The following is a 12,310-nucleotide window of genomic DNA, read 5'->3' as shown; positions in this document are numbered from 1 at the left end:
TATCATTATAATTTTGGACAGCAAATCAAATAGAAACCATTTAACTCAACAAATTCAGTCCATGATTACTTATTTTTGTTTGTGTTCTCATTATAATGCACAGAGCAGTGCTGCTGAGCATTGCTGCTGAACACTGCTGCTGAGCTGCACATGCATGCACCACTGATACCACCACTACAGTGGCAAGGCATTGGTGTCAAACTGTTTGGTCATTAGAGAGAGATAAAAATAATCAAATTATGGGATTTATTTGATGTATTCGCATTCACTTACTATTGTCTTGAAACTACAAACACAACAACTCATTCTTGTATAAAGCACTACAAATTACTTTTATCCATTTTGTGGTAACTCAGGGTAGAGCACTGAAGAAAAAAAAAAGATGAATTCAACACAGCAGTAGGGTATTTCTAGTTGGCAAATTGCAGTACCAAATACCTCATCACACGGCTTATCATGCATCAAGATTTTACGGTGATGGAAAGTCAACACATTCATAATACAAACTAGCTGTATAAGTGAGAACAGTATATGAGTATCCCATGGAAAATACCAATTTACACAAATCAATTTATCAAATACTGAATGCATTTCTTCTTCTTTTTTTCTATGCTAACCTCTCAAATGATAGAGGATTGGAAATTGAAACATGCTCTGTCAGAGTATCTTCTAAACTAGCACCTTGTTGGGATTTCTCCAGGGGCAGCAAAGCCATGCCAGAGGATATTCCGGAGGTTGAGGCTTGTAGGGGGTCCCATCAGCGTCCTCAGACAAAATAACTTTAAGATTGATGATAGATACAGAAATTCTCTCAGAAGTTACTACAAACATGATAATGACATTTTATATGAACATATACAATCTTTTTACTGATGTGCTGATGTCTTGTGTGTTTTTAGATGTGTGCATTTTCTTATATATATTGATGCTGTTAAAATAATGTCAACATAACACGAAAAAAAAATTCATTGCATTAAAAAAAATGCATGCCAGCCAGGCATATGACAACATCTGAGGACATTGCATTCAGATGCTTTTTTTGTGTGTTGCATTGTGACTTACTTTCTACACTAGCAGATTGACAGGACACAATGAAATGCATTAAAGGATAATGGAAGAAGGTAATACTGGTCAGGATCAAATGTGATTGAGTCACTTTCTATTTCCACTCATCTTGCAACTTACTGCTGGAATTCCAAATATCTGCCGAAGCTCTTGTGTGACCAACAGATCTTTTAGCAGAGATGGACATGGTGAATTTTTCATCAAGTAAACCTGTAAAATAAAGAGGTTGAAAATTCTACAAAATAAATTCCATAGTGAAAGTTAAGTAAATTGTGCAGCTTTGCATGCAAGAATATGAAAAAAACAAAAACACTCACATTACACTAAATATGAAGCGTCCCCATACCATCATCCATGACCAAAACATCAAATCCTTTCACAGAGTGATGCAGATCTGTCATGTGTTGACAAACATAGTATCACAATCATTATCATCATTATCATCATCATTACCAACAGTGCTGTTATCATTACAAATTTATCTGGCATTTCAGACATAAACAGGTAAAATAAATTGGTTACATAAACAGATAAAGAAGAGTAAAGGAATACAGAGCAAAATATGGTCTGTTGGTTGGGACTACATCAAGACGAGCATGTCTGTTTTTTCACTTTCACTCAGCACGATTAAAAGAGAAAGTATTGACCCATTCTGTGATGCGCTATGTGTATCATTGGCATGGGCAGCGCCATTACTGCGGTGTCTCAGCCAACCCCCCCCCCCCCACTCCCCCACCCCTCTCCCTACATTAGCACGCGTGCAGAATGAAAAACTGATGCATGGTTGTTTTAGCCAATAGGCGTCTCGTACTGAGAGCGCGAATGCTTGCTTAGTGCGCGAACCTTTGTTAAAAGTGCGCGATAAACATGTTGCCCGGGGGGTGGGGGAGAGGAGGGGGGGGGGGTATGCTGGGACACCGCAATTTGAGCTAATGGCTGCGCCCAGTGCCACAAATTGTCTGCTGCCCTCAACGAACCCGAATTGGTCTATACTCACATCTCCCAGGGCCCTCTCCAATGCTGCTGTAGTGAGCAGTAGACTCATTTCAGTCCCTCTTGTGGTATCAGCCACTAAAAGCTCAAATGCAGATATGAAGACCTGAAAGCAATTCCACAGAAACTTTCATGGATTAGTTTTCATAGCAAATGGAAGCCCTCTATTATCACTAAATTGTGGAACAGAGAGTGGGGTAGATAAAAAGGAATCTTCAGACCAGAGACATTTCACTCTTCTGTCTAATCTTTAAGGTATAATGCATGGTGTATCATTATTTGTTTTAAAAAAAGTGGGGATACTTAGAGAAATGTGCTTTACATGGATGAAGAAAAGAAAGAAAACTATTTGACTCAAGGCTTTCTTTTACAATTTCAGTGGAATTTTTTGATATTCAATCTAGAGTACATCTATTTGCAGGGAATTAAATCTGAAAATTGTATGCACTCATTTGAAATAAGTCCAATAACTGGCTTCCTTTTTGTGTGCCTATGCTGTAGATGCATCTCACAAGTTTGATGTCCAAAACTACACCATTTTTACTGTATAATGAATTCACTATAGCAATGAGAACAATTATAGGTTTGACCCAATTTCTGCATATCATCTCTTCCATATATGTGAAGGATCTAAACTAAACAAAAACAAAAAAAAAATGCACCTTGGTCTAAAACAATGATAGCATGACATTTATAATGTTCAGTGCTAAAATCCTTCCATTTTCACAAGAGCACACATATACACTGCACAGCAAGATATTTTCGCGGCGTGAAATTTTTGTGAGTTGGAGCCAATGGCCTTTTTCGCAACATGAAATTTTCCTGAATTGTCAATGGCATTCAATGCATATAGTGTAGACAAGAACTTTCACAAGCATTTTTCTTTTGCTAATCTTGTCTGTCGTGAAATTCGCAAAATCAAAATGCCCACAAACATTCCTTGTTTTACAGTTAGCATATTCATCTTACCTCTGGGCAGCCAGTCCACTTGAACCATGGTCCATACCTGGCTTCTAGCTCTGATAGACTGTTGACCATCACTCTTGAGTGAATATCTTGACACACAGGCGCAAATTTTTTCACCACATCCACAAAATCTGTCTGAGTGTCCCATGTTGCTAAATGAGGTAGGTAAATGCAAACACATTCAAACACTCTCAAGAAGGTGTTTAGTTGGTTTTTGGTGTGTGTGTTTTTTTTTTGTTGGTTTGGTGGGTTTTGTTTTTTTTTTTTTTTTGGGGGGGGTGAGCATTATTCATGGCAGGAAATATACAGACTACTTTACTATAATAGGTAACTGTAATGACATGTTGGTTGGGTGTGAAAAATGTTGGGTGGCAAATAAACATCCATTGTCATGTCAATTTTTCCTCATCTCATTTTTTTTTCTGTATTCTTTACATTCACGGGCGTATACCTATTGCACTGAATTCTTGAATATATTTCCTTTCTTTACAGTACTGAGTAATACTTAATCATTACAGTTGTAATGATCTTTCATTTCTTATAAGTATCTGCTCTTTCACACTATTTTTTTCCTTCCTACAAGACGATTATGACTGACAAATTTCAAAATGAACAAATATACCTATCTTTAGTATTTGTGTATCAGCTTGGCAATCTCTTTATTGTGTTTCTTCATACAATTTCAAAAATGTAAGACAACAAATCAAGATCTTAAGGAAACAAAATAATCATCTGATGCTTGGAAGTATTTTTATTCTTACCGAGTTTGCCCTCAAAAGCTACTGCTGTTATGGCATCCCAATCTAGCAGACCATTTGCATTGAGACACTGTAGCATGTCTACGCTGGTATGTACAGTTGTTCCTACATCACATATGAGATGGTGGACATTTGGGGAAAGAAATGTCTCATATGCCATATCTTTGAATGAAGCTGTTGCAGTCGTGTCTGTCTCTTTATCTGATGCCATCTCACATACCTTGGAGAAGAGAGGGAGAGAGAGAAAAGAGACTGTGACATTGATATACAAAAATACAAGCAGAGTCATATAAAAGCACCCCCCCCCCTGCAAATAATTTGAATGAAAAAAATGTCTTCTATAGCTGGAAATAATATTTCCAGCAATGTATATTGCTCATAGGACATAGGAGTGAGAAAGTTAGGGGGAATGAAGTCTTTGCTGGATTCTAGAGTCCTAGGGTATGCAGATTCCATACTTTGGGTTAGTACATAATATCTCATATGTCTTTTATGTGGTTCCCCCTAAAAAGATATTGTGACTCATTTTAATTTGACACCCATCAAGTGTCATCCTCTTTTACTTAAAATGTTGGAAAAGAATCCCCCAAATGCAATTTTACTGGGGTACAAAAGGAAGTCTTTCCAACTGAGAGTAGATCTATACATTCTAAAACTGCACATTATGCAGAGCATAAGCACAACACGCAACATGAAGCCTTTAGTTTGGACCAAGGCCAAGGGAAGAATGCCGCAGCAGATAGGTAACCACCGCACTACCATGTACCACAGAACAGCAACTGCACTGGCACTGAAAGTGGGTGGTCATCGATCCTATTAATCAAAACTTGTCGAAGTTACAACAGTTCATTCTCTCTTGACGTGAAATACAGTACATGGGGAGGTATACCAGAAGATAGACTGGCTATGCTTGTTCAATGTAAATTACTAGATCTCGGACAGATCCACACTGCATCAAAACGTCGTGGGCCACCAGCCGGCAGCCCCCACTCACTGTGAAAGATCAGTCAAATACGTTTGACGTAACTAACACAGAATTGTACACGTCGGACTGCATCCTTTACGCTCTTCCTGACACACCACAACTCGCATAGCCTTCAGATATTTCTCTTCCATAGTGACTGGTAACACAGTTCCATTTTGATAAAAGGCTTTCAACATAGAAAATTCATAAATAGATAAGATAATTACTTACATTTGTCCAATTCCACCACAAATATTGATTGATGATTTTGGCGTTTTGTTTTAGGTCCCAACGTTAACGTTACGGGCACCGCAAAATTACGCCACAGCCTGTCGTCTGCTGCGTCGATAGAGGGTGACAAACAAAAACGAGTGGCGGCGGTTGCCGGACGCATCGCGCACTGCATAGCATCGATCAGCCTAAGTCGATATTTTCTGTATTACCTGTCATTCACAGATGATCGATGCCAATATGTTTTACATGTACACTGTACTAGTATTTTGCAGATGTGATTGTAATTGATGGAGAGGTCTCAGGTTCTCTGCAATATGCTTGGCTGGTTGACATGTAAGAGTATTTATGATCTAGGAGTCAACATGCATTCGTATTATCGCTTTTCCTATCATGTGTCCGGTTGAATTGAGCCAAACAGATTTGTGCATGACCATGTGAGAGTTAGTTTCTTGCAGCATTCTCTTTTGATTCACACGTCAATGCTCATAAGAACAGTGATATAAGAATCCGTTTGATTTTTATTCCTTTCTATTCCATGTGAAGCAAGATAGGGATTAATTTCCCCGGAGTATGACAACTGTATATTCCCTACCATGTTTGAAATGGTAATTATTACTTACTGCTTAGCATGAGGAATATAATATATATATAATCTCATAACCATCTTATTCACAGCAATAACTGTATCACGTACCAATGCAAAGTGCCATAGAAAATACCCACCTGTTGGGATACCCAAATTACAACAGGGGTTGTGTTAGTTACATTTATGTAAATCCGATATGCCGCACCAGGCCTCAGTGGAAAAAAAAAACACATCCATTTAAATAACTGTCCACATTAGATTTATGCTATAAATTGTACATTTACATGACTCTACTAAATAGTATCAACACGAACAAATCATCTGCACTTCCAGAGTGTCCACTAATAGTCGAGTTCATTTCCATAAACTGTGTATTCAGTTGGTTTCTCGAAGGAAAACGAATTGTCAAGCGCCATCTAGTGTTTGCATTCCGTTCAGTCAATATATATTGTACTTCAATTTACAAAGTACGTCATACATAAGGCCCTTCATCGTGATCTTTGCTCTACGATAACACCCTTATATTGCAGATATCAAAAGAAACTCTTAATCCAGCTATTTTGATCAGTTCTCTCTTTTTTAGATTTTGAGGGTTTCTTTTGAGATTTTAAGATTATTGCTGTTTGATCGATTGAATGGTGGCCACAATATCAGGAACTTTTTTAGCTATCAGATTGTGAATACTATAAATATTTCACCACTTGCTTTTTTCTTTAAAACAACAACAATACTTGCTTAGTAGATTCATTTGTTTCTCCTCCACAAATGCACAGAGCTTTGTCACAATTAATGTATAAAAACAAAGTAGAGTGGAAAACACAGTGAAAAAAATCTCACTGCTTCTTGCACAAAATACTTTGTATGCTGTTACACAGCAAATCAGAGCATTAATGCAACTGCTCTACTCACGATAAAAGCCTCTTACCAACTTGCAAGTTAACTCCATGTGATTAGTAAACTATAGGTAGGCCCATACGTATTGTAGTATTTGTGGAAATATATCTACATGTGTGTTATAACTCATTTGGATAAAATTTAATTTGGAAAGCTACAATTGAATCTTGTTATATACTTTCATTTATATATGAGACATATATATAAATAAAACAAACAAAAAATTGGACAAAAAAACTTTGGAGGTGGAGGTTGATGATACTTTCACCTACATATTGATTTTCTCACTTATTCATTAAATTTCACTGTGTTGCTCCACGTTCGAAAGTAATACAAACAAAATATATTTGTAACATCATACAATATTACATTGTACATAATACCGATGTGCACAAGAACCATACAAAACATTACCAACAACAACGAAAACAAAGGGACAAAGTTTTGTGAAATAGCATTTTATTGTGTGGGCAGATCTTATGAGACAATGAGATAGAAAGTGAAAGGAATGAGCCTAATGAAGAAAAATGATTGTTGAGAATAGGCTAATCAGAAGAAATGTTGGGTCTCATAGTGTGCGAGAAGAATCAGATATGTGTATTGCAGGAAAGTAAGGTGAGAAAGAGAGAGACGGGGGGGGGGGGGGCAGACCAAGGGGAACCAACAAATGATAATTTGATTTGAAATATACTTAGACTAATATCTTAACATGAAAATATGATTAAATTAACGAAGAGTTTGAAATATATGGAACACTTCTTGATCGAAAACGGACAATTCTTGAAATCAAGAAATTATCAAAAGAATAGAAACAAGGAATCATTGGATAAAACGGAAGAATTTACATTTCACAGGACCACTAATTGTAGTACACCTTAACCCAGCCTGAATAGAAATAAATGTATGTTCTCAAATAGATATCATGGCAGTGAAATGTTAAGGGTCTATGTTGACAGAGCCATAACAGTGCGGAAACAGTACGTACCACTTTTCCACATCAGATGAATCAGGACAGAATATCTAGCTATCATTTGAGCCATTGGAAAGGCTCTTCGGAAACCACATGCAAATGGTCAAGGGGTAAACCAAAGTGACCAGAAAATATACTAACTTAAGTTAACAATTACTGGTCAATGTTGTCTAAACACAGGGGAAATAACATGCCTTTTGAATTATCAGCGACTTTGGGGACAAAGGGGAAACAGTTTCCGAGTACATTCAGCGAAACGCGTTTCACTGCCCAATGTTTACGTGGACACGTAGGTCTTCTGTGTGCGCATAGTGTTAGCATGACAGTTACATAAAGGATTAATTACGTCTTCAAGACCAGGGTCCTACCACGAAACCCTCTTTTTTTTCTCTCTCGCTCAGAATGACCGTTATTTTTAGAAGGGGTGATGCAGACAATGGTCGGTAGGTCAGCCACCTCAAATGGCCGAGAATTCTATGAATTATAACCATACATGCAGGGTCATCGACTGCGTGGACAACTCAACCTGAAGAGTATACACGACTTTTGAGAGTGACTTGTGGTGTGGCATAGATAAAATCCAAATTGTAGCGAGCGGAGTTGCCTTACCCTTACAAGTCTTTATCCCAGCGCCCCGGGTAAAGGACAGAATATACAAAATAAATGATCATTCTCGCAGATTGTAATAGCCCTTGCAGAGACTCTTTGTTTTTTACTTGTCTGAATGCTAACAGTTTTTTTTCTATGTGCATTTGTTAGTATCGCTACCTTATTCTGAGCGGTCATGTTAGAAACTTGAGAACTGGTAAAGCACCAGTCGAAGAAGGGAAAGAGGCCTGAAGAGGAAACCTGAAGAGGTACATGTATACAGTATCGCATATGATTTGGATTGGTCACCGGAACTATTCACATAATCCGTAAAAATAAACTGTGAGATTTCCCGCCTTTCTCGGCTTGCAGACTATAACATCACTTTGAGTATCATGCCAGGAACATCCACACGCATTTTACGTGCACCCGCGTTTAACATGATAGCAAATGATAGTAGCTGGCCTATACCTCAATGATAGCTTTTTAGTGAGAGGGGGTTAGACACGAAGAAGCATGCATACCAATGCCAGGCAAGCAGAAATGGCAGATCCAGACAATCGTGTCCTACAAGGGATACGTTTCGTTATGCCATCGAAATTGGGGAAATTATACTTAATTCCCGCCAGATGCCGTTCGTAATCTGTTTCGAACGATTCGACATCCATCCATCACGAACACATGGCGGAACAGAACGAGGAACCACTAAAATGTTTTCTGTTTGGTGACCATGGGCCTTAACAACCGTAGTGCGGTACTCGCGTCCAAGAAAGACATCCACCGACGAACCTATACTACATACGCGGAAGTTGTGACGTCATACTTGATGGGTGAAATGGAGTACTACGAGTACTGAAATGGGCTCATTTAAATAATATGCTTGTACATAATTGCTTTATGAAACGGTATACGTGGTGAGATTACATTCCACGGATACCAGTATTCAGAACATCAGTCAGTTAAGGGAAATGGCTTTGTCAGAAAAATCATATTTTTTTCCAGCAACGTGATTTCGTCTTTAATCAATCGCGAGCTTCTTTGGGTAATAATTTCCCTACACTGACGTCATTCCACTTTTAAAATACCAAGTGTAACATTGAATGGTTATTACATTTATATGGTCATTCCGCGCGGAAGTTCTGATATGCAATAATTAATAAAGCATGACTTTAATCAAGAATTACCAGAGAACAAGAAAATACTGTGGTTATATTATCCGTATTGCATATTAACTTGTTGTTTTCGAGATGATAATGACATCAATTATTACAGGGTCTGACTTATGAGATAGACAATCGAAGACAATAAGATATCTTTTAATCATGCTATGTTCAATCTTGAACAACAACCACTCCAAAACATGCAAACCCCCCAAAAAAACAAAAGACAATGTTATTCCCCTGTCATGCGTGCAAAGTCTTGCGCAACCACAATCATACTACCGGAGCAAAATTTATCTGATTTTCTTGATGCCAAGTGATGTGGCACAGTTCTGTAACTTAGTGTTGCTGCTCTGACGAAAGCACAGTAAAGTAGAAGGAAACACTTGATTCTAGCTGTTACGCTAACGTTGCTTGAATGAAAATAGCAACACGTTGTAATTACCCAAAATCGTGACATCACTGGTTGAAAATTATCTTAATGAAATCCCAACGACAGAGAATTATTGACCGAGAAGTAAGTAGATGGAACTGCTTTTAGCATTAATTAAGCTCACAAAGAGATGCCCTTGAGAGGGTAAGACAGCCAGAGAGATAAAGAATGCGGGAGGGAAGGAAGAGAGATGGAGTGAGCAATATCCATTATGTATAACGAGACACAGAAAGGAAAAAAAGACAGACAGATAGACAATAGATAGATATATAATAAATAGATAGATAGATAGATAGATAGATAGATAGATAGATAGATAGATAGATAGATAGATAGAAAGATAGATAGATAGATAGATAGATAGATAGATAGATGGATGGATAGATAGATAGATACTAGATAGATAGATAGATAGATAGATAGATAGATAGATAGATAGAAAGATAGATAGATAGATAGATAGATAGATAGATAGATAGATAGATAGATAGATAATAGATAGATAGATAGATAGATAGATAGATAGATACGGAGAGAAAGGGGAGAGAGAGAGAGAGAAAGAAAGAAGACATTTGGAAATAAATTCCGATACCAGGGTGGGTGGTTATCCACGCAGACGACAAATTTTTAGCGCCTTAATTAAACCGGGACGATCGCCGTGATCGTGTCGACGGGGCACCTTCCCTCGTTGTGATCACATTAATGACAAAATGGGATTTATGCGGCGCTGCAATCGTCTTGCATCCTCTATCGTCAGAGCGGGTTGCATCCACACGCACACTCTCTTTTCAGATGAGGTGCGTTCACACTCACGCACTCGTTCTTTCATTCTCATCACGTACACCGTGCATCAATATGTCCGTTTTTATTCCACCGCTTGTGAAGCCTACCTACAATGTAAAGAAGAGCACAGTCCGTTCGATACGGTGTCGGCTGAAAATTTATGGGCATTTTGTGTCTCTGGTTCAATGTAACAATTTCGGAGAAAATTGCAGTAATGACGAATAAACACATTTAAAACAAAGCGGGTATGTTCATGTGCAAACTGTTTCATAAAAAGTCCATAGAAAATAGAATGCACTCTTGTCAGTATTTGTGTTTGTTTATAGTATAGCAAAGGAGCTCCTCACAGTTTGAATTGCTTGATTGTTTGCTGTTGTTGTTATTGTTGTTTGTTTTGTTTTGTTTTGTTTTGTTTTTGTTTTTGTTTTTGTTTTTTGTTTGTTTGTTGTTTGTTGTTGTTGTTTTTTTTTTTGGGGGGGGGAGTTCTATGGAAGTAAAGTCAATACCGTTGGCTCACAGATCGCAAGAGCCATGATTCCCTTGGGAGGTATACTTTGTGATTATCAAACTTTTTGTTCTTAAAAGAGAACTCTAATCGTTGTTCACATAATCCTAGAAGGCTGTTCGAACAAAAACACGCAGAAAATAAAAAGCAAGCAAACAAAGAAACGAATATACATATATAATATGTATATGTCTTTGTGTATGTGTCTGTGCGCGTGTGGGAGTGTATAGTGAACATATCACACACATGTTGATTTGGTGGAATCATTACATCTTTTTTCCATCTCTCACTCAGTCAGCTGTGTGTGAATGCCGCACCAAAGTCGCTGCCATCGAGCCATGTCGTCACACCGATCAATCATGGTTTAGAACGTCGTGTACACGGCTTATTCGACGCCATTTGTCGGCGGCCATTCGCCACCTTGATTGGTCCCACGCACATGCAGACTCCAACCGATGGTCGAGCGCAAGGTGGCGTGGTGAAGCGGTACGGTCCAGGCTCCAGTGAGACACCGGTGGGGTTGTAGTTTGCGTCAGCTGCTCATGTTCCATGACTTGCCTTTTTGTTTTTGTCTCCACTTTGTTTCTACATTAACATATGAATAGCCTGTTGAGCTCTTAACAATAATATTGTAATATACATATACATTCTGTACATTAAGTATTGCGTTCTTTATACTGTTTTCAAGGCTAGTTTGTTTGTTTTCTTTGAGGCAATTGTTTTGTTTCCGCGTCGATTTTGACGTAAACAATTGCTCCTTGGGGAATTTATGTTACTCTTTCGAGCCGGAAGAATGGACATGTTGTTTTCAAGATTCGACCGGTCCTTCTCTGATTGACAAATGAGTAGTATCAGAAAAATAGTAATTCCTGTGCTATCTAAAGAAAATCAAAAGTTTATTTTTGAAAGAAGTGTCTGTGATGAGAGTTCGGTAGGAGAATCCAAAAAATTAGAGGGACAAAGACAAAAGAAGAAATCAAAGGGAGTCGCGTGTAAAGTTCAATTTCAAGTTTATTTCTTTTTTTCTCCATCGCCAACTCAATAAACAGCACATAAGTAAAATCGAAATCATAATATGAGGAAAGAGATGTAAATATAAGTAATAAAAAGCTGTGTGCATTAAACTATTGATGAGAATGAAGAATTGAAACATTTGGGGCATTTTTAATGTCATCATTCACAGGGCATTCCAAAATTTCGGTTCGTCATATGTAAACGTGTTTTGTGCGTGTAAGTGACCTTACAAAAGGTGTTTTAAAACTCTCCTGATCGCCTGGTAGGATATTTAAGATTGGACAGATTTGTATGAAACCTAGTAGTACGTGTAGGCCTAGATAAGGCAGGTAAACTGCTGTTTTTGAAAATAAACATATTGTCTTCAAGCAAATGACATTTGGCCCAGATTTTGAAA

The 12,310-nt window shown here is 37.9% G+C and overlaps 1 protein-coding gene across 1 annotated transcript in view; it reads right to left on the bottom strand.

Moving 5' to 3' along the window:
- Window positions 1-11,450, bottom strand: part of LOC139739699 (endoplasmic reticulum membrane-associated RNA degradation protein-like) — a 149,201-nt gene extending 137,751 nt beyond the window's left edge. The window contains exons 1-7 of the mRNA XM_071650313.1: window positions 11,339-11,450; window positions 4,711-4,775; window positions 3,786-4,002; window positions 3,028-3,176; window positions 2,063-2,164; window positions 1,186-1,275; window positions 682-779 (exon numbers count right to left, since the gene is read on the bottom strand). Of these exons, the coding sequence (XP_071506414.1) occupies window positions 682-779; window positions 1,186-1,275; window positions 2,063-2,164; window positions 3,028-3,176; window positions 3,786-4,002; window positions 4,711-4,775; window positions 11,339-11,450 (833 nt within the window). The remainder of the gene's footprint in view (window positions 1-681; window positions 780-1,185; window positions 1,276-2,062; window positions 2,165-3,027; window positions 3,177-3,785; window positions 4,003-4,710; window positions 4,776-11,338) is intronic.
- Window positions 11,451-12,310: the final 860 nt, after the last annotated feature.

Source organism: Diadema antillarum, unplaced genomic scaffold (assembly GCF_040938485.1).
Source record: "Diadema antillarum isolate AM-2024a unplaced genomic scaffold, OU_Dant_1.0 scf00000029, whole genome shotgun sequence".
NCBI classification, from domain to species: Eukaryota; Metazoa; Echinodermata; class Echinoidea; order Diadematoida; family Diadematidae; genus Diadema; species Diadema antillarum.
This window is presented reverse-complemented; position numbering and strand designations above follow the sequence as displayed.